At 48.0% G+C, this 22,399-nt stretch overlaps 1 protein-coding gene across 1 annotated transcript in view; it reads right to left on the bottom strand.

Annotated features, from left to right (window-relative positions):
- Galnt12 (polypeptide N-acetylgalactosaminyltransferase 12) overlaps nt 1–22,399 on the bottom strand; it is a 30,844-nt gene that overhangs the window by 2,535 nt on the left and 5,910 nt on the right. Inside the window, exons 2-9 of the mRNA XM_023705476.1 lie at nt 18,479–18,648; nt 14,792–14,981; nt 10,084–10,269; nt 8,969–9,086; nt 7,691–7,867; nt 5,292–5,423; nt 1,561–1,674; nt 42–188 (exon numbers count right to left, since the gene is read on the bottom strand). Coding sequence (XP_023561244.1) covers nt 42–188; nt 1,561–1,674; nt 5,292–5,423; nt 7,691–7,867; nt 8,969–9,086; nt 10,084–10,269; nt 14,792–14,981; nt 18,479–18,648 — 1,234 coding nt within the window. The remainder of the gene's footprint in view (nt 1–41; nt 189–1,560; nt 1,675–5,291; nt 5,424–7,690; nt 7,868–8,968; nt 9,087–10,083; nt 10,270–14,791; nt 14,982–18,478; nt 18,649–22,399) is intronic.

Here is a 22,399-nt window from a genome sequence, read left to right as displayed (position 1 = left end):
CCCCCGCCACCCCGGGCAGGGAAGGCTGGGCACTCACGGACCTCTTGCAGGAGGAACTTCTGATTGTCCGGGGCGGTGTCCTCACACAGATGCATGATGAGAGCATCTGTTCCCGCGTCCACGGCGACGCAGGCCTCGGGCTGGCGGGTGTTATAGCGGATTTCCTTCTGGGATGTATACTCGAAAAACTAGGAACAGAGTAGGCAACACACACGCGTTAGTTATCAGGCAGGCAGACAGCATCAACTTGAGGAACCCTGGTCTGGAAAGTGCTCAAGAGCCCTAAATAACTTAGCTGGCATCGCAAGGGGCCAAATTATGCAAATTTATTGTGGACCATAAGGAGCCATATGGTCAAATATAAATGGGGTGAACCTGGATCAGAAGAAAACTGCCGAATGCCCTTTCCTTCGTCCCCAGAGGTCTGGGTCTGCAGAGCTCAACAACACACTAAGTGCAACCAGCCGCATCTCGTGCCCTGCATCCTCCACAGGCCCCGCCTCGCCAGAGGTCTCTCCTGGGCCGGGGTCTCCGTTCTGGCTCTCACAGCCCTCAGGCCTGAGCTGCCCTGGACCAGCCTGACATGCAGCACTGATCCAGAAAGATCCACCTAAGTCCCCCAGCAAAGCCAAGTTCCCTATGCACCATTTTGCAGTGTGATTCTATGCATCAAACCTGTAATTCCTTTTCAGAATGAATTCTAAGCAAATCATCCAAAATGCAGGTCTTTTTTTTTTCCTTCTTTCAAATGGAAGATGATTGTGGCAGTTATTTATAGCCCCAAAAGCCAGGAGGCAGATAAGTAGTCAGCTAAACGATCACACAGCCAAGCATGAAGAGGCCCCAGGGAATGGCATTCCCAAAGCGCATCTAATAGCATAAGTACGGGCAGCTTCATGGAATATAAAACACTCATGCTGTGTGTGGCTGCGCAGGCCTGTGACCCGAGCACTCGGAGGCCGAGGCAGGAGGATCCCAACTTCGAGCCTTGCCTAGGCAACTTGGTGACTTGGCAATAAGGGAATGCGGTGGGTTCAACCCCCAGTTCCATGATAAATAAACAAATGAATAAGTAGACATTATGGTAAGAACTATCTAAGATGTGCTCTACAGCCTATGTATAGAAACAAAAACAGGAAAAAAATATGTTTTAACTTTAGCTGTGGTCTCTGCGGGTTTGAGCCCCTTGCTTCCACTTTTTACATTTCTCAAATGTTCTGAAATGAGCATGTATAACTGCTATAATGGAAAAAAAGGTTTTAACATTTAAAAACTTTTATTATGCTAAGGATCAAACACAGGACCTCATACCTGCTAGACAAGCATTCTACCACTGAGTTACATGTCCAGCCCAGCAAAATCAAATATTTACTTTTTTTTAGGATTCCTTTTTTTTTTTCTTTTTCTTTCTGTACCAGGAATTGAACTCAGGACCTTGTGCTTGCCAGGCAAGTGCTTGTGCCACTGAGCCATCTCCCCAGCTTTTTTTTTTAAATATTTACTTTTTAAAAAACCACACTGCTTTGCACATCCCCACTCCCACCCCAGGCCCACACTGACCTGGTTCTGGCCCATCCCGTGGCAGGCATAGAGAATGACCTGATGTCCCGAGACTTGGTTCTCATCAGGGGGGTTGTAGTCAAAGCAGTATTCCTTTAGCCCTTTGTTCTGCAGCTGAACAGAGCACAAAGGCGGTGTTTGGTGCAGCCTGAGGTACCCCAGCAGATCCCATGCTAGGCCAGGAGGGGGTACGAGGCCTGCAAGGAAGGCCTGTGTCTGGAGAAGGACCCATGAGAAGGGCCCCTCTTCCTGTCCCGCACTTCCTGATCTTTCCAGGATCTTCCTGTGAGAGTTGTCGGCACAAAATCATACCTCATTTTACCATGCTAGCCCTGTGGCCTAGAGATTCATCTCTTTTGACCCTGAACAGGCCCATCTCTTATTTCTCAATGGCAACCTTAGGGATGCGCTGCTCTAGGTGTCCCTGAGTTATGGCCTCCCGCTAAGACTGAGCAAGCCACTATCTCGAGCCGGTGGCCGGGGACAAGAAAAATGTTACTTTGTGGTGCTGAGGATGCACTGCAGGGCCTCGTGCACGAGAGGCAGGTGAGCGTGGCACCTCGAAGCTCCATCTTCAGCCTGGGGTTTTTAAGTGACTTGAAAGCATGCAGGAGAACACTGATGACTACAGTGCCATATTGTTTTGAAAGTACCTCAAGTATACTTTGTGCTATAGCCAAGTAACTAACTGTGTTAATATTACTATATTGGAAACCAGAATTTTTAGTGTAAGAAAACAGAAATAGAATATCCAAGAAGAAAAGATGTTAGAAGCTCACACGCAACTTTGAGATGCCAACAGGAGCTCCTGATATGCTTCTCAAAGTTCCTTTCTGTGCCCTCTGAAAATGCATTTGCCACAGTAGACACTGGCAATAAAATTCATCCAAATTAAGGTGCGGTGTAAGTGTGAAATAAATGCCAGATGTCAGAGTTTAATATATAAAAATATTAAATATCTTAACAAATTTTTATATTAGCCTATATGTTGAAATAATAGCTGGCATAGACTGTGATTGATGTAATATTAACTTGACTTGTTTCTTTAATATGGTTCCTGAAAATTTTTAAATGACACATGGCTCACACCGGGCTTCCGTGGGACACCGTGGTCAAGCGGCAGTGGCCACCCACAGCCCTCAGCCCCACCAATAGGAACATGGTGGCCTTGGAATGCTGTAAGCTCAGGGATTTGGGAGAAGTGGAAAGAATATTAGAGGAGTGCAGGCCTGGGTCTGAATTAAGCCCCTGTAATGGATCAGCGATCACAGAAACTAGAACAAAGGCGCTGCTCCTAGCCAAAGACAGGGTGACCTGAATGTTTCTTAAAGACAAACTAAGTGGAGTGAAATACAGCAGCCACATAAATACAGTCTTGTGCCGCTACCACAGAACACCAGACTGGAAACTCCATAAAGAACAGAACTGTAAGCCAGGTGTGGCGGTGGGCACCTGCAGTCCAGTACTCTGGGAGACCGAGGAAGGAGAACTGCAAGTTTGAACCCAGAAAATTAAGGACTCAGAAATTGAAGGACTTACATGCTGCTTTAAAAAACCCAAAAAAGTCAAAAGAGGTTGGTGATATAGCTCAATGTGAAGGTCCCTAGCACTGCAAATAGAAAAGTAACGGAACTGCATTTCCTGGTTCCGGGGCCTGGAAAGCTGGTGGTCAAGGTACTGCCCACAGGGGCCTCCTTTCTGCATTCTCAGAGCGGAAGGCAGAGGGCGCAAGAGAGCAAACCCAGGCCCACAAGACTTTCTATGGCTCTGTTAACCCACTGACAAGGGCAGAGCCTCGAGGCTCCTCACAAAGATGTGCTCTGGGGACCGGGCCGAACACTGGAGCTAGGGGCGATGCACTCATGTCCCAGCAAGTCCCCATTAGTTTACAATCCCAGTCAAGAAAAGAAAGAGGCACAACAACAAGAGCATCAACAGAGAAACAGGGCTGAGGATATAGCTCAGCAGCACAACACCTTCCTGGCAAGTGCAAGGTCATGTGTTTGAATCTCTGTACAAACAAACAAACAAACAAACAAACAAATAAATAAACAAATAAATAAATAAATCAGTTTAAATAAATAAAACCTCACTAGGAAGAATGTATGCAATGTGTTCATTACTGAAACTGTCCTATCAATTTGGTTTGAAACTGTCTCATTGCTATTTGTTTCTCAATAAAATTATGGAAAAATAAATAAATAAATAAATAAAACCTGATAGTTTGAAAAAAAAAAAAAAAACAGAAAAGCAGCCCAGTGGATACAACTGCAGGACAAGGAAGCGCCGATTCTTAGTCAAAAACAGGCAAATGAAGAGGACTTCAGTATGTCCCATACCACTGCTGTCTGAATTCTAAACTCCAGGGATACTGATTCCCTTTATCTAATGAGCATACATTTTTCTTTACAGAAACATTCAGCAAGTAAATATGGGAGAAATGAGCAAATCACCATTTAGCAACTCCACCTGAGACACTGGATGTCAGCAATGCCTATCGATGACCGTGAAGGCCGCCAGGGAGCTGCCTGGGAAGCTGCTGGGGTGCCGTATCACTACGCGTAACTGGGCCTGATGCTCTGGATAAGGCACAGGAATATAAGGTACCTCCCACGAGTGTTCTCACCAGACAGAAGACTGATGTCAACACCAATCAAACCTTGAGACAGCTCTCCCACTATAAAGAAATAGCCAAGAGAGGGACAACTTAAAGATAGTATATGGGAAAAAGGAGCGGCTCTAGAGAGAGACACTCCACGGACAGCAGATGCTGTTTTTTCAAAAAGTTAATAGTATTAATGAAAGGAAAAGAAATTAGATTTAAAGAGACTTTGCAAACAAGACACAAAAGCCAAATACAACGTGTGGACCGCTATTGGAGTCAGCCGACTGCTTCAAAAAGAAAGCTGAAGAATTTGGGGAAATGTGGATACTAAAGAACACCAAGAAGTGAGCTTTTGTTTGAGTAGCTATGGAATGGTCTGGAGCTGCAAAAGATGATGTCCAAGTTTTATAAGGATTCATACCAAAGTACACAGGAGTGAAGGACATAAGGCCTTGAATTAAAAAGAGGAAAGTGTGGACGGTGGAATGGGAAGAGTGAAAGCAAGAGTGGCAGAAATTCAGATATTCTAGATTTACTAGACCAGGGTTCACTGCACCATTCTCTCATGATCTGATCATGACTTGAACATCTGTAAAATGAAAACTGAACTTAACACAGATATTCTGCTTTGTACCCATCCAAAGCTTCCAGAACGGAGCACGAGCACTTCCGATCAAAGTAACAGAGGGGGACTACATGGTATATTTTCTAGCAAAAACAAAACACTGGACATCTTTGTTGGTCTCATCCAGAAATATATCTTTAGGTTTCATGAAAGACGAGAGTGACTGTCCTACCTGCCCCCCATTGCCCTTGTGGACTCCTCAGCTGGGGTGCCTCAGTGGTCAGGCCACGGAGACCAGAAGTAATGGGCCAAATAAAAACCAGGATGTGGGGATGCCAAGGAAGCTTCGGTTTCCTCATCTGGAAACAGAAGGGTTACACCTATACACTTCCAGAGGGCTTCCTCATATTCTGGACCTTGGGGAGTGCCAAGGGGAGAGGGAAGGACAGTGGGTGACAAGGTGAAAGAGACACCAGAGTGGAGGAGACCTGAGGTCCCTATGGAGGGGTTTTTGGGCTCAGGACGCAGGAACATCCTGCATGCCACAGTCGCCTTGCTCACCATTCCGAAGAAGCCGGGTCTGTCCTCGGGCACATGCAGTTCTGGGTACACCGTCTCCAGGAACCACCTGAAGTCCTTACAGCGGAGCTTGGCCCGGAGCTGCCTCCTCTCTGACACGTCCCCATAAGGCTCCTGAGAAGACATGACAGCAAGTCTCTGCAGCCGTCTGCACTGATGCTTGCTCACTAACAACCACCGCTGCCACCCGAGTCTGCCCCGAGCCAGACGCTAAGCAGCCAGTGCCTCCTAGCAGAGGCTGTCCCGTGCGTAATACCATTCCCAGCTGATCTCAGCATGGGGAAGATGACAGGTGTACAAGGGCAGGTGACAACACATGTGCTGACAGACCAGCAGGCCAGACCCTGTAGCCAGACTATCACTGGGGACCTGTGCACACAGATGTCATCCACAGCTCCAACCAGACAGCCACCAATCTCTGCATGACTTACTATAAATATCTGAAAACCTTATATGCTTAATATATCCAAATATATACACACATACATACATATGTATAGATAGCTAGATAGACAGATTTACCACACATGTACGGTGGTTAAGAACAAAATGTCAGGGCTACTGAGATAGCCCAGTGGACTAAGTGACTGCTTAGGCAAGTGCAGAGACTGCTGTTTGAACCCCACCACCACAGGCCTTGCTGCCCCTGCCCCTGAGTGCGCTGAGCCAGCCACTGAGACTGGGCATGGTGGTGCACACCTGTAATCCCAACACTGGGGAGGCTGAAAACAGAAGGATCACTACGAGTCCAAGCTACACACTGAGACCCTGTACCAAATACATATTTTTAAAAAAAGAGTAAAATGCTGCAGTAGGAAATGCCTGTGGAAGTTTGGGCTCATGGGCAAAACCAATGGGAATTTTCAGTTAAATAGAGCAAGCTTCTACTTGGCACGGCCACTGTCCAGCCTCTAGAATATGCTGAAGGTTGAGAGAAGACTGTGCCGGTCTCATGGGGTTACATGACTGAAAACTGGCAAGTGAGACATTTCACAAGGTGGTAATCATAGTAAACATTTAATACAATTTCAGATTTCTCTTTCTCAGTTCTTTCTTTGTTGAGAGTCACCATGCCCCCAGCTTCAACCAAAATTCATTTTAACAGTGAGGCCATTGGGCATTTGGCTGAAAGGGGTACTCAGCACCCCTTTATTGAGTTCTTTTTTTTTATAATTTATGTATTTGGTACAGGGTCTCACTACACAGCTTGGAATCGTAGTGATCCTCCTGTTTTCAGCCTCCCCAGTGTTGGGATTATAGGTGCGTGCCACCATGCCCATCTTGGTGGACAGCTCAGTGTGCCCAGGGGTGGGGCCAGCACTGCACATGGTGTTGAGGATCGAACCCGGTCCCTGCGCTTGCCTAAGCAGGCCCTTAATCCACTGAGCTACCTTGCCAGCCCCTTTTAGCGAGTTCTTTGGAAGCCTTGGGAACAAGAGCCATGGAATCCAGACTGGATGGCAGTGAAGGGCGCACGTTTTTCCCTGTAGCACTCAGCATGGCAGAGGAAACAGAGGCAAAGACCACAGAACCCCAGAGACAGAGGGCTGAGTGACAGCCAGGCTTACAGTCCGAGGGCTCTGTGGGGTGGAAGAGGGTGCACCAGAGCAGGCAGACCCTAGGCCCAGTTCCACTCAGCTGTCAGGCTGTGGACGAGTCCTCAGGTCTCCTCACTCCATTTCCTCATCTGTCAAATGAGAATCTGACAGTTTTCCTGTACAAGTGCTCTAAGGAGCTGGAGATTTCCACCAAGTAATGTGCGGAGAAATCTTACAGCAGTGATGATGAGCCTTTTAGAGCTTTCAGTGATACAAACAGCCAGCTGTGGCATGCATGCCAAAGGTTTGCCACCACTGTTTTAGGGCAACATCCTCTGAACAACCAAGTGGCACTCAGCATGTAAACGCAGGACAAGCGGCACCCCAGCCTTGGTGTGCAAAGCTGGCCTCTGACCCACACGCCCTGGCCTGCAGATGCAGCAGACCACATTATGCCTAAAACTGGTGGGAAAGAAAGGGCAGATCCCTTTTCTACTAATGCATGATTTGGGACAGCTTTATGAATAAGAACACAGCCACTATGAATAAGAACTGGTGGTAAGGATGTTATTATAAATAGACAAAATCTTTTCATATAAGGGGCTGGGGAGATGGCTCAGTGGAATAAGCGCTTCCCTGGTAAGCGCGAGGGCCTGAGCTCAATCCCCAGTTCCACCAAAATAAATAAATAAAATGAAATAAAATAAAATCTTTTCATATTCTTATCATGGGGGTGCAATTTGTTGCCTGTCTCTGGAACTAGAGCTATCATGTCTGGAAAGGCAGTGTCAGCTGCCTTTTTGTGCAGATGGGACCCGGATGGGGGTGGGGGAGGGGACTCACCAGGCGGGCGCGTGGGTTGCGGTGGTAGTAGAGCTCCTTGTACTCATCCATCCACACTTCAGCTGCGCGAACACTGTTGGCTAGGGCCTTGCTGCGGGAGTAGGGCGCTTGCTTGGGGAAAACATGGCCAACGTGGGAGCATGGGTGTGTCTCCAAAGTCCCACCACACTGCCAGATCTGCACACAGAGCAGAAGGGAGGCCAGGGCTGTGAGCAGGGTATCCACTGTCATTCCCAGGCAGAAGGGTATGCCACGTGGCGGGCGCAGCCAAGTCACCCTGCCTCCACGGGGAGACAACCACCTCAGCATGCTCATGACACAGAACGCAGGCATGGAGCAAGAAGGCAACCCCAAAGACAAACCAAGACCCCAAAGCCCACGCACCAGCAGCTCATGCACCGGACTCGCCGAAGGGCACAGAGACCTTGCTGGCAACCCACTTATTAAGTAGAACAAGGCTTGGTTACCTGATTGCCTAGCCACAGAAGATAGGAAAGCAGCAAGGAAGAAGAGAGGATTGGAAGGGAGAGAGGGAGCTTCTAGAAGAGGCAGGCAGCCTGACACCTAAGGAAGAGGCAGAAAGACCATTAAAACATGCCCCAAACTCGCGAACTTCTCATCTTTCCAAGGACACTGCAAGCAAGCACAGCATCTGGTGCTCATAAGAGAGGGTGTGGGTCCGCCGTGGAAGGCCAAGTTCTTCATTAACTAACTGTTGTCCTGAGGACAGCATACCAGATACAGCATTGTGAAACACTGTCAGTTTTGATACTAAAAAAACATGATTCCATTGACTGGAAAATCCACTGAAATGCTAAGGGTCTTTCGGAGGGGCTTCCATGGCCCACGTTTGGCAGCGTCAGCAGTGGAGGGAGTTTTGAGAGGCATTCCCACGGGCTTTCCAATCTGACTTCTAGACTGTGCCAGTGAATCTGCCTTCTGAGCACATCTCCCCAAGAAGTCTCCTGTGTGTCCACGTTTAAAAGGCACCAAGCCAAACAAAGAGGCTACTTCATACACGTTGGTCAGATAAAGGTTCCTGGTATCTGTGTTTCAGGCCAGCCTCTGCCACTGAGGGGCCTTGAAAGTCACTGTCCTTCTCCTGGCCTCAATTCCTCCCTTCAGAGAAAAAAACGAGGTGACTGGCAAGACCCTGTCAAAGGTACACTTTTAAAAAGCAGAAACAACTAAGTAAACAAGATATACAAGAAGGGAAGGAAAAAGGAAAGGAGGCAGAGAACAGGTTAAGAATAAAACCAAAAAGACTGGAACACTTACCCTAAAGGAGAACTCGAGGTTTTCTCCTCCCCAAACTTCCATTCCTGTATCATAAGATCCCAGATACTCAAAATATTTCTTACTCACAGCAAACAGCCCACCAGCCATCGTGGGCGACCTAAGAGGAGAAGGATCCATGTTTCAACAGGGGCAGCAGGAAAGATCACAGCTGGGTGAGCCACACTCCCACCCCAGCCCTTTACGCTGGTCCACCTCTAAGCACATCCTGCATTCACACTCTGTGCCCCATGCCAGGCTGGGCCCAGAGGCATGGACGTTTCCCACACTCCTGCCTTGAGGAAGCTCACAGGGAGTACAGCACACAAGTCCTGTGCGAGACACACAGGCTAGCGAAGGCCAGCCAGGGCCCAGAGAGGCCAGGGGCAGGGAGGGTGTCACTGAGTTTCCTGGAGAAGGCAGGGTCTGCATGCAGGACAAAGGGAGCTGCCAAAAAAGAAATGGAAGGCTTGCCAGTTGTAACAAAGGCCAGGGGTGGGCCAGGGGTTGCAGCACACACTGTTAAACCCCGCTATTAGGAGGTGAGGCAGGAGGACCGAGAGTTTGAGACTAGCCTGAACAACTCAGTGAGATCTTGTCTCAAAATAAAATTTAGAAGGAGGCTGGGAATGTATTTCAGTGGTAGAGCACTTGCCTAGTAGGGGCAAGACCCTGGGTACAACCTTGGTACAAGAAGAAAAGACCCCAACCTTGTGCTTTTATATATTTTATTTCTGAATGCAGCACTGGGGATTACACCCAAGGCTCAGGCACACTAGGTCCATACTGAGCTACACCCACCAGCTTGTGCTTTTAACACCCTAGAGATCAAAGACTGGGAACCACCAGGTCGTGCAAGGACCTGGCTTCAATCCCTGGCACCATCAAGGAAAAAGAGAGGTAAATTTTAAGTGATGCATATTTACTCTTTTGTACAAGTTAAGTAAATTAATTAAAGTATACAAAGACAAAACGTATTTGCATAGCGAGGATAGGAATCTAGTAGGAGTCAGGAAAGGAAGCCAATGGCCAACACCTCTTCCACAGGGGACATTCCCAGATATGGTAACCAGCTGAGGCCAGACACACTCCAGGGTCCCCACAAGGCAAAGCCTGACCTGATGACATCGATGGGGGACTTCATCCGCAACCTGTCCCGCTCAGGGACCACGTGCCACGTGAATACCAGCCGCCAGTCAAAGCCACCGATCTGGGGCTCCCCGGAGTTGCCCAAGTATTCGAAGGTATTCCAGTCGATGACATCGATCACCGGGCACACCACGGCCGACTCCTCCTCATGAATCCTGCACACACCCCAGATATGCTTGCTTATCTCTGGGGTGGGTGGCAGGACAAGTAGGAAGTGGAGAAGGGACACTCCTCATCCTCCCCGAAGAAAGAGGGAAGACCGGTGGGAGGAGCCCACTTCCCTTACAGGGTCTTCAGCTGTGTGCTGGAGGGGTGGGGAGTGGCAGGTGACCATCACAGTGGACACTGGGATGGCAGCTTTAATGGGAGAAGTCTCACAGCTTCAGTAGTCTGTATCTATCTCTGGACATTCTGTCTATACTTGAAACTCGGAAAGTCAAGATGTGGAAAAATCAAGGGTGACTTTTAAAACAGAAAGCAGATTTTTAATTTCGCAGAAGCATAAGAGGATTCATCACAAAGAAACATCACAAAGTCAGGAAAGAATCAGCTCCCTAAGAACAGAGGTGACCCAGACCAAAGGGTGAGGTAGAGCCTACTCCTGCTCCATACTTGCTGGGTAACATTCGTTAACTCAGCTGACCTCTCAGAAGCTGGTGTCTCACTGGCAACACCAAAATGATAATTCCTACTCCCAGGGTTAACACGAAGATTCCTGGGGCAGTGTTTGTAACGTGGATGGAGCGACCCTGGAGCTCCTGCTGCTCTTCCCATTTCAGCACTGTGACACAGCACACATAGCAAAAATGCTGTCACTGGCAGCCACCTCTGCATGCCCCAAGACTGTGTTCTTTGCAATGATACCACCCCAAGGAAGACAAATCGAGAGACTGGACCTTAGGGGAAGACTAGATTTCTCTGGGCTCTTTGGGGCAAGGGGTATTACCCCAAATTTGAAACCTGAATATTCCGATGACCACGCCACACAAGAATTCAACTAGCCTTGAGCTGAAGGGCCTAGAATAACTGACAAGTCAGAGGGGCTTTATAAATACCACACTAGTGTAGAAACCATGATGATTTTAAGGAAAACTACACCTTTCAGCAGAAGTTCGACAAGGCAGAAAATCAAACCTATGACGTCACCAAATTAAGAAAGCTGCAGACTGGGTATCCACCAACACCGACTTCTCTAAGTACATTGAGGACACTGTTAAAGGGGCTGAGGGGGTAGGCCACAGACCTCTGGAGCAGTCCAAGATACTGCCTGGCCCCTGGCAAAGACCAAGTCCCCAGGACCTCATAACTCACCGGCAAGCTGGTTGGAAGTATAGAAGACCTAATTTTTACAAAACGGGAGGCCTGTCCCAGCCCTGGTGTACAGGACTCTGAACCATGAGTAGAGAATGTGTGTCCCCCAGGGATGCTCCTGGTGTCAAGGTGGAACCTTCCTTGGTTGTTCTGACACTGGGCTGAAGGACACTTGGCATTCCTAGCACTCACTGCTTGATATGATAACTAAGAACACCTTCTCAGATATCCAACAGCTCCTTGAGGAAAGAGTTCCTTGCCCCTGGCTGAGACTGCTTGAAGCACTGTCTACAACCTGACGTGCCTCAACACTGGTAGACACCAGAGTGCCCACAGAGCTCTGGAAACATCTAGAAGCCTAGGTCCTACTCCTACACATCAGATTCCAACAATCTGCTGCAAGAACAAGAGTTAGCACATGGAGGTATTGACAGTGGATAGCCAGGGTGGAAAAGCCCTCGTACACAGGTATGGAGCAAGGTCTTGGTCATTGAGAGGGGACTGGTCTTGCTGCAGTGGGATTCTAAGCAGCATACATATCAGTTCAAGAGGAAAGCGGTTCTCTTCAGACCTCCCTCAGAGGCTTCAGACTAGCCTGGAGATGGCCCTCTATACATCACTGGGGAGAGGGGTACAAGGCGATTCTCTGCCCCTGGCTCCAGACTTCCTTACATTCCAAATGACCTCAGGCTCCCTCACAGGCCTGATGAGCCCTGAGTTTTCACTGCTGCTGAGGCTCCTTAGAGCTAATCAGGAGAAAGAGGCAGCCACAAGAGACAAGGGAATAGGTCTTCTTGGCTTACAGCAGAGCAGGGGCCAGCTTGGTCTCACCCAGACAGGACGGGACAGGTCCCTGGCTCTTTCAGATGTGTGAGCAGCCAAGCATCACCAGCCAAGGGGAGCAGTTTCTCAGCGGCAGGATTTTCCTGACCCTCAGACCTCATGTTTTTTCTTCTGATTTAAAAAAGTGAACATAAAAACATTTTTGTAGGACTGGGGCTATGGCTCAGTGGGGGACACTTGCCTTAGCATGTGCAAAGCTCTGGATGTCAGGTCGAGAACCACACACAAAAATCCAGAAAAGCATGGTGGGTCCCGTGGCATTGTGCTGACTGGGGTGATGGGTAAGTGAGCCTGCTTGGAAGAAATGCATGCAAATATGCATCCTTTAAAGGTGTGAAGGCGGCCTGGCAAGATAGCTCAGCGGTCTAAAGTGCCTGCTTACACAAGCTTGGGCAACTATGCAGGGACCACATGTTGTCCAGCCCCACCCCCAGGGCGGGCTGAGCTGGCCACAAAAAGAAAAAAAGTGTGATGACAAGGAGTGGGGGTGCACACCTATATCCCCAGCACGTAGGACAGAGACAGGAAGAACACTGCAGGGTCAAGGTCAGACCAGGCTACACAGTCAGGTCAAGGTCAGCTTCAACTACAGTGTGAAACCCTGTCTCAAAAAAAGTGTGATGATAGCTTTGAAAATTGTTTGGTAGGGCCAGGGAGATAGCTTAGCAGAATAAACACCTGCCTGGCAAGTGCAGGGTCCTGAGGTCAATCCTGGTACTGCAAAAAAAAAAGGCCAGTCAAATAGCTCAGCGGATTAAATCACCTGCAAGTAAGTGCAGGGGCTGGGGGTTTGATCCCCGGACCTGCTGTGCTGGCCCCACCCCTGAGGCATGCTGAGATGGCAATTGAGAATGGGTGTGCCTATAATCCCAGCTCTTGGGAGGCTGTAAACAGGTGTATCAGTACAAACCTGATCTAGTAGTGAGACCCTGAACACCCTGTTGACCCTTCCCTAAAATACAGAAAAAGAAAAAAGAAAATTGGTGGATGGTGCTGCAAGGACCTGGCCAAGTGACATTAAAGCAAACAGCACTTCTGTGATGACCTGTGATGCTGAACTTCCTTCACATACTTATTGACCATGTACAATCCAGAAAGAACGGCTTCCATGGAGAAACCAAATAAGGAAGGGGAGGGGTAATGGAAGGAAAAAGAAAAGATGACAAAAGAGGGAAGAAACAGAAACTAAGCTTTTGTAAATAGGGAGTGTGAAGGGAGGTTGAAGGGAGGTAGGAAAGTGGGGGGAAAGATCTATCACGTGCAGGTACAAATCCCCCATGATAAACGGAGTCCTTATGCATATCCAGAAAGTACCAATAAACTTAACTAATTAAAAAATAAAAATAAAATAAATTAAAAGCCTGACCCTGCACACACACATACAAAAAGTAATTAAATAATAACAACGGCTGGCAAGACTACAAGGAGAAAAAAACCCTTCTACAATGATAGTGGAAATGTAAGCTAATACAACCACTATGGAGATCAGTATAAAAATTTCTCAAAAAACTAGAACTATAAATTCTATGTGAGCCAGGTATTCCCCTTCTAGAGTTAATGTCATATATTGCAGTGACACCCGCATACCCATGTTTACAAAAGCTCAACTTATAATAGATAAATTTTGCAAACAGCCTACATGCCCATTAACAGAAGAATGGATAGAGCAAATGTGGTATTTATACACAGTGGAGTCATACTCCACCCCAAGAAAGGATAAACTTAAAGCATGTGTTAGTGAATGGATGCACCTCAAGATCACAGGGTGAAGTGACATAAACCAGACACACAAGCTTAAATATCACAGCTGGTTTCTCTTACACCAGAAACACCAAAAATAAACAAAAAGCAAAATACTGCTTAGGCAGATGCAGGGGTCGGAGGTTTGATCCCCGGCCTGTTGTGCCAGCCCCGCCGCCAGGGTGTGCTGAGTCGATGAAGACACCGAGTGTGGTGGCACGTGTCTGTAATCCCAGGGCTTGGGAGCTGAAAATAGGAGGATCACTACAAGTCGAACCTGTGTAGTAAGACCCTATAGACCCTCCACTATAAAAAAACAAAATAAAAGACAGATAATAGGAAGAAGAGAGACATTTTCTAGTGCGAAGGGGAACAAGAGATGGAGGAAGAGCTGAGGGAGGGAAAGGAAATGAGATGAGAAAAAAGAAAATTGAAGAAAGCAGTAGAAACAGACCTTTCTCAGATTGGAAGGACAACAGGAGTTGGAAGGAACAGGGGATTAAAAAAAAAGAACCAAGAAGTGTTATGCTCCTGTACAAATTTCCCATGATAAATGTAATCATTAGGTACTGCAAACATGTACTAATACTTAAAAAAAAAAAGCAAACAGCATCAGAGGCCTCTTACGCCTGCTGTACTGTAAGCACTCCCCACTTATGACTGGCAGTGTACTTCGCAGGGGACTTGCCCAAGGGCATCTGACTCAGGCACTCGCTGCTGCCACTCCAGTCTGTACCTCGGGTGGTCACCCTCCTGCCCTTCCCTCATGGGCGGCTCACGCACCTCTGCAGCAGTGGCTCCAGCCACCCCTCGTGGCACTCACAGTGACAGTCCAAGAAGGTGAGCACATCGCCTCTGGCCACGGAAGCCCCTAGCAGCCGGGCTCGCACCAGGCCTTCCCTCTTACTGGCGCGGATCAGACGCACCTTGGGCAGGCCTGACAGCTCATTGGCCAAGCGCTCCTTCAAGTGCTCTGGGGAACAAGCAGAGCAGCAAGGTCACTGTGACAGTTCCATGCGGAGCACCTCCTCCCAGCTGGGTCTTCCAGGGCCCCCCTGTCCCAGAAGATGAAAGCGACATGCACCTCCTGTTTGCCTCCTGGCAGGCCTCAACTCACCCACAACTGCCTAGAGCGGGTAGGCTAGAGGAATTCTAGAACCATTTACTCCCTGACAAAACACATGCACTTTGAATTGTATGCCCTAAATAGGTGAATGGTATGATACCTGAACATACTGTAATGAAGTTAGCACCAAGAAATACTTTAGAGCTTGAAAACACTTAAAAACTAAAACCACAGGAATCATCTAACTACAATGCTGTGGTCTGAATATGGCCTAGGTCCCCAGGGGTGCACTGTGATTAAAGGCTTGGTTCCCAGGGAGCTCTGTTGGGAGGTGGTGGAAGCTTGGGGAGGTGAGGCCTACTGGGAGGTCTTACGTGCGGAAGAGATGCTGTCGGTACAGAGCTGCTGGGACCCAGCCTCTCCCCCTCTCTTTTCCTGCTTGGAGACGTACTCACTCACTCCACACACCCCACCCCACCCTACCGCTGCCATCCACTATGACATACTCAAGCTAAGAACTGAACCGATGCCTGCGGCACACCCTCAGACTTCCAAAACTGTGAGCTAAAGAAACCTCTTCCTCATAGGTAGCCTGTATTAGGTATTGCACTATACTAATAAAACTGTAAAATGGTAATTATGTTAGTAGAAGTTTTCCTGGGAGCACTATAGTTTATATAGTAGAAGCGGTAACTAACAATAAAGTTGTGTTAAATTCTGAATTTAAAATTTAGTTGTGCTAAATTCTGATTTATACACAATTCATCTGACCTCCTTCACATTCCTGTGAGGTAAGTACCAGTATTATCCTCATTCCATAGATGGACACCAGGTCACAGTAACCATGTGACTTGCACAGGGCCACAGAGCAAGCAAGCTGAGGAGACACAATCTAAACCCAAAGAATGACTCCAGACCCCACAAGCTTCAGACCGGCCTCCCAGGGCTTTCTCATCCTCAATAAAAGAAAACAAATCAAAAGCTGCCAGGAGGGTTTGCTCCTGCCAGTCAGCAGAAAAAGCAGTGAGTTAAGCGCGTGTGTCCTCAGAGTACTGGCCTCCAGACCTCCCAGTGTCACAGGTGGGACTCTGGGACTGGAGAGCTATCCAGTCGCACTTCAGTGGTCAGGGGAGGCAGGGGAACCTATTCAGGTGAAAGAAGAAAAAGAACAGAGCTTCAGGGCATTGGCTCCAAGTCCTCAACCCTCTAAGTAGTATAAAATGGTTTTGGTTGCTTCCTAGTTTGTGAAATGCTTCTCTAAATATACCTGACACTTCAAATTTCTCTGGATTTCTTTTTAAACCCTAAATATAACAGCAACAAGCGAGTGCCAAGAATAAGGGCAGTGATTTTGCAAGCAAAGCTAGTTAACTGCAGTACCAACGCATACTTGTGAACGTATAGGCGGCCTCCCTGCAATCAGGCTGGGTCTCTGAGAACATTAATTTCATGTCTGCAGAAGCCGTCTTCCTGCACCTGGAGGATGTGCCCTTCATCCAGTTCATCCTGACACTGCAGAAAGCAGCGAGGTGGCAGGCAGCACTGCTGGACTCAGTCCAGGTCCTCAGGCCCCTCCCCTGCTCCACAGCACCACCAGGATGAAGGCAAGGATCGGCCCACCCAGCCCCACGCGGGCAGGAATGGAGCTGTGCAGAAGCAGCGCACACTGTCCCCTGCTCCTACCTGCTAGGGTTCTGACCCCATAAAGTAAGCCACCCGATACTAGTTTTTACATTAATACCTTGGTGAAATGGTGCTTTTTTTCATTTTATAGTTCTTAGAATATTTCACAGAAATAGAAGTTTCCATTTGACAACAGCTACCTCTGTGCTAGGCACTAACCAACACATTGCCCACTTTCCCTCATTTAATCCTCATATCGATCCAACAAGATAAGAACTATTCTTATTCCCACTTCATAGGGGTCTTTGTCCAGGAGGAAAGTGATTAATGTCACTGCTCGAAGTTGTATTGTCACTAGGTGTGGTGGGAGGGATTTAGGTCCATACAGTGTGACCTACAACTGGCATTTACAAATAGATTTAATCATCTCTGGTGGTGGGGAGGAAAAGGAAATGTAGAAAAGTACCTACTATGTGCTGGCTGCTACACTAGCACCTACCATGTGCTGGCTATCACATGAAGTTCAGTCCTCACTTATTCCTCACCACAACACTCTGACATAGGTGTGGCTAAACCCAGTCACAGGTGAGAAACTGAGGCTCAGAGAACACAAGCATCACCCACACTGCCACAGCTGGATGGTGAAACCCCCCAAGACCCAAGTGTCTTGACCCCATGGCTCAGAGCCTACGAGGTTTCACTCAGCATCAAACTCCAGCCTAAATGCCAGAGAACTGCTATTTATTCTCTAATCCCCATTCCATTATTCATCCTTAGCTTAGCAAACAGCCACTAGGATAAAGGCTGCATTTCCCAGCCTCCCTTACAGCTAGGTGTGGCCAGGCAGTCCTGTTCTGCCCCATGAGATACAGGGAGGATTTCCAGGTACTGTCCTTGAAGAGAAAGGTTACCCCTCCTCTCTATCCCCTCTGGCTGGCTGAGATGGGGTAAGGGTGGGAGCCAGTCTGGCCAGGCCAACAAAGACAGTACAACTTCCCAGAGCAGATGGCAGTGAGGGCAGGTACCAAACCCCAAACACCATCCTCGACTATCACACCAGACTTGTAATGCGACAGTGCTGTCTCTACCTTGTGTGAATCACTGTAATTTTGAGTGTCTACAAGAACAGCCCAACACCCATGCCAATAAGAACACACTTGTGCCAGCTCTGAAGTCAGATGGACCAAGCAGAGGCCCTGCTCGGGAGGCACAGCCGCTGGTCTCTTGGGTAGTCTGGCTTGAAAAAGGCTCTAACAAGGAAGCCCACAGCTCGACCTGTACCACAGCCTTGGCATTTCTCCGCAATTAAGCTCAGCTGCCTCTGCTCCAACTAGCCACTAGTTACCTGTGGATACCTCTAGTTCCCAACAAGCCAGGCTTCTTGCTGTGCAGAGCTCCGCCCATCCTCATTTCTACCCTTGCCTCATACATCCCCTCCCTTTGGATGCTCTTCGGACAGCAGGCTGAGAAAGTTCTTCAGACTAACTGGAACCTTCCCGTCTTCCTTAACCCTGGGAGAGCTGACCATACTGAGACCTCAAGGCCACCAAGGCCCTGCCCTCCCTCACCTCCCCACCAGTATCACCCTCTACTCTCATTTCAGCTTCTGCATGGGCCTTCCCTTCACCTGAGCCACTCTCCCAGAAGTCACCATTAGGTACCCAGGACACAGCAAACCCATCTTTAACAGGCCTCCTCTCCCCTCCTTCGTCGCTCTCTCCCCACCTCCCTGCCACTGCCATGGAAGGCCCGGTCCTGCCCAGAGTCCCATGGGGACTTACCTTTGTCGCTATAGTCATCTACCAAGATAACTTCTTCCACCAGGATGTCTGGTGATGTCTCGAGAACACTGTAAACCGTCCGAAGGAGTGTTGACCAGGCTTCATTATAAAACGCTATGATAACAGATGTTGTGGGCAAATTTTCATAATCGTACTTCTTCTCTTTGCACCTACAAATACAACAGAACTTCAGAAATCAAGAACCTAGCCAAGGGGCTGGGGAGATTGCTCAGTAGAATAAGCGCTTCCCTGGCAAGCACAAGGGACTGAGTTCAATCTCCATTTCCGCAAAAAAAAAAAAAAGAACCTAGCCAAGGCTGGAGCTGGAGATGAATGATGATAGACAGGACAGAAGTCATGGTCTCCAGGCTTCCCTGGGGAGGGGGAAGTAATCTGCGCAGGCTCTCCCACAGGTCTCCACTGCACACCACAAGAACCAGCAGAGGACAAGAGTGTTCTCAACATGACCCGAACAACCTTTGCCTATGGAATACTGGTTTGTTTGTTGAGGCAGGGTCTTACTAAGTAGCCCAGGCTGGCCTTAAACTCCTCATGATCCTCTTGCCTCAGGCTCCCAAGTCCCTGAGACAGGTGCCATCATACTTGGCTCTGTGGGATAGTTTGTAAAGTGAAAGCAATTTGCTGAGTTGAGCAATACACAAACCAGGTAGAATCAGAAAGAAGAGAATCACTTGTCCCCTAGCTGGCCTGTGCCAGCACCATGCCAGGTCTTTCCCGTTTTCTCTGCCTGGCATACCCTCAGCTCTTCTCCCTGTCCTCCTGTAGGAGACACTCAGCTCAACTCCTCCCTGGGAACCCCCTGACCTGTCTCAGGCAGGTGCTGGTCCTTCAGTGCACACCGGCACACATCGCAGGTACCCCTCAGTGTATTCCCCTGACTCACGGGCTTGCCCCTCCCTCCCTTTCCCCAGCTTCCAGCAGTGACTGTGTGCACAAAGGTGATACACTGAATTTAGACATCAGAATTATGGCTGGAACACACAAACTGTTAGAAAGGGCCTCTGCTCCGTGATGCGGCAGGTATGAGGTGAGGCGAGGCCCACCCAACTTCCAGGGGCCTTACCAGCAGTTATGAGAACAGGCCTCCTCCTTGTTTAGTAGTAGCTATGCATTGGGGCACTCTCCCTAGTTGACAGAGAATTCTATCCTCGAACTGATTGATAGCAAACTCGCAGACTGACCAAGGTTCCTCCTGGAAATTACCAGCAGTACAGTTACCAAGCAGCTAATGGCAAGCTGAGAAAGATACCACAGAGACAGCAGAAGAACCAGATTTTGAACACTGGGGCCCGACTGGGGATCAGCTCAAATTATTCAGACAGGATCTAACTACTGAAGGCCGGCCAGTTTTCAGCGAAGCTAAAGCAAGGCCTTTCTGAATAAGTGGGGTAACAGATCAAATATGTCTACGTGTAAAAATATTAACAAACGCGTCTGGACTATTAAGCCCCTGAGTAGCATACGGAATGCACAGAGAAACTGTATCATGCTGAGGTGTCACCCAGGAGGAACCGCAGGCAGAAGTACTTGCTTACTGCTATAGTTTGGATCTAGAATAGGCCTGAAGGCCCCTGTGTTAAACGCCTGGTCCCCGGCCTGCTGTTACTGAATGGTGGCAGGCCCATTAAGAGTTGGTGCACATCAGGCTGGCAAGATAGCTCAACAGACTAAAGCACCTGCTTAGGCAAAGCTTAGGCAAGTACAGGGACCGCAGTTTGATCCCCAGCACCACATGCTGCGCCAGCCCCGCCCCCAGGGCAGGCTGTGCTGGCCACAGAGTCCCAGCATAGTGGTGAAAGCCTGAAATCCCAGTGCTGGGGAGGCTAAAAGCAGGAGGATCACCAGGAGTACAAGCTGTGTAGTGAGACCCTGCAACAACCAAATACATTAAAAAAAAAAGAGTTGGCACACAGTAGGAAGTTTGTGGCCACTGGGAGCATACCCTTAAAGAAGGCTTAGGACCCCAGTTTCTTCTTCTCTTTGGCTCCCGACCAAGAGGTGACCAGTTTGCTCTGTCACTCACTCCCGCCATGCTATGCAGCTGCAGGCCCAAAGAACCAGGACTACCGGTCATGGGCTAAGACTTTCAAAACGATGAACCCAAACAAATCTTTTTATAAGTTGATTTTATCCAGATATTTGTTAAAGAATTCAAAGCTGACACACATGAAAAAAGATATTTTAGAAACCCTTTTAACCTTAAAAAGAGACACAGCTAAAACCTAGCTTGGAGTTATGCTCAGGTCCAAGGAGAAATAAGTGAAAAGAAGGGTGTTAAAGGGAGATTTTCAAAGTGAAGTAGTTGATTCTATGCAAAGAACTGTCCCGGAGTCTGCACCACATCCTTACTGCTTTAGATGAAAATGTCTGTGTTCTCTGCCTCAACAAACGGAGCTGGGATCATATGTCACCTTCTTTTCTACTTTTTCTGTTTATGTGTTTTTGCTGCTCTGTAAAACTCAGAAGTATAGACACTGCCCTGGAGTGGTTAGTGGGTTCCTTCTTCATAACACCTAAATCGTACAAAACTGGTTGCCAACTTGTTGATGTATATTCAGAGCTCTAAAATTTCCTCCTTGATCTCATGTCACTCACTGCATTTACAGCTATGTTGGGGACGGGGAGATAGTTCAGTGGCATCAGCGCTTGGCTAGTAAGTGCAAGGCAAGGTCCAGGGTTCCATCTCTGGTACAAGAGGGACAGAGACAGACAGACAGACAGACAGAGACAGAGACAGAGACAGAGACAGAGACAGAGACAGAGAGGTGGGGGGGAGAGATGGAGGGAGGGGAAGCAGAAGACAAAGGTGTGAAGAAATGCTAGTAGGCGCCAAATAGATTTTGGGAGAACATTTAATGATAAAAGAGAATAGTCACATTATAATTTTAATCAAAAGAGCAGAGTACAAATTTATAAATAGCCAATTCTCTAAGCAGCAATGTGCGTGCTTATGGTCACATATAAACAATAAACAATAGAAAGAACTATGCCAAAAAATGTTATCAATGGTGTATTCTGAAAAGCGGGATTCTCTGATTCTTCTTTTTCTGCATCTTACAATTGTTCTACAATGAACATGTGCAGTTTCTTACAATCACCAAGAAAGGCTTTTTGAAAAGCTGAGTCATTTTCTTTAAATGCCTTCACTGAGCAATTTAACATTCCACCCTCTGCTCTTCCTTGGCCTGGGATAATTTGTCTTTCTTTAAAACATCCCCTCAAGGCACGCTCCTTTATGAAGCTCAACACATCCTACCAAACATTTCCAAGTTTCCTTCCAGAAAAAAAGTCTTTTCCTGGAGAGAAACAAAGCTGTGTGTTGAGAAAAGGCTTGATTACAGGGCAGCTCCGCATCACTGTGGTGTTCTGCTTTTGCCTTGGGGAGAAGCAGAGGAAGCTCTGAGCTAAAGGGAACGCCAAGTTCCATGAAGCCATCTTGTCACCAAGTTGCAGGTACACTGCCCGTGAGAAGGCAGGAAGAAAAGGAGAGAGACAACAGAAGAGCCAACTGAGAGGTACTCCAGTCACTGTCCACCTCACCAGGTTATGCAGTCACACATCTGCCAAGCACTCGCCACATGACAGGCAGTGCGCCAAGCACCTCACAGGCACGATTCCACTCAGCCTTCATGGCAGTGCTACGGGGTAGTGACCTCCACACATCTACTAGTGTCATGTAATACAAGTCTGTATTTTTGGATGGATACAAATAAATGGGCTTGGGAAATGCCTCCTAGTTCTCTTTTATCCTTATATTACAGTTACTACAAAAACGTCTTTTAGAAAAATAACAAAAATCCACAACCTTTCTACAACAGGCGAGGGAGATCCGAAGGTTCATTTGTGTATTTTACCTGTCCCCAAACCCTTCCTTTTCATGATCCTATACCTTGATTTTTC

Source organism: Octodon degus, unplaced genomic scaffold (assembly GCF_000260255.1).
Source record: "Octodon degus isolate 3935 unplaced genomic scaffold, OctDeg1.0 scaffold00221, whole genome shotgun sequence".
In the NCBI taxonomy this organism is placed as follows: Eukaryota; Metazoa; Chordata; class Mammalia; order Rodentia; family Octodontidae; genus Octodon; species Octodon degus.
Note: the sequence above shows the minus strand (reverse complement) of the source record. Positions and strands in the feature narration are given on the sequence as shown.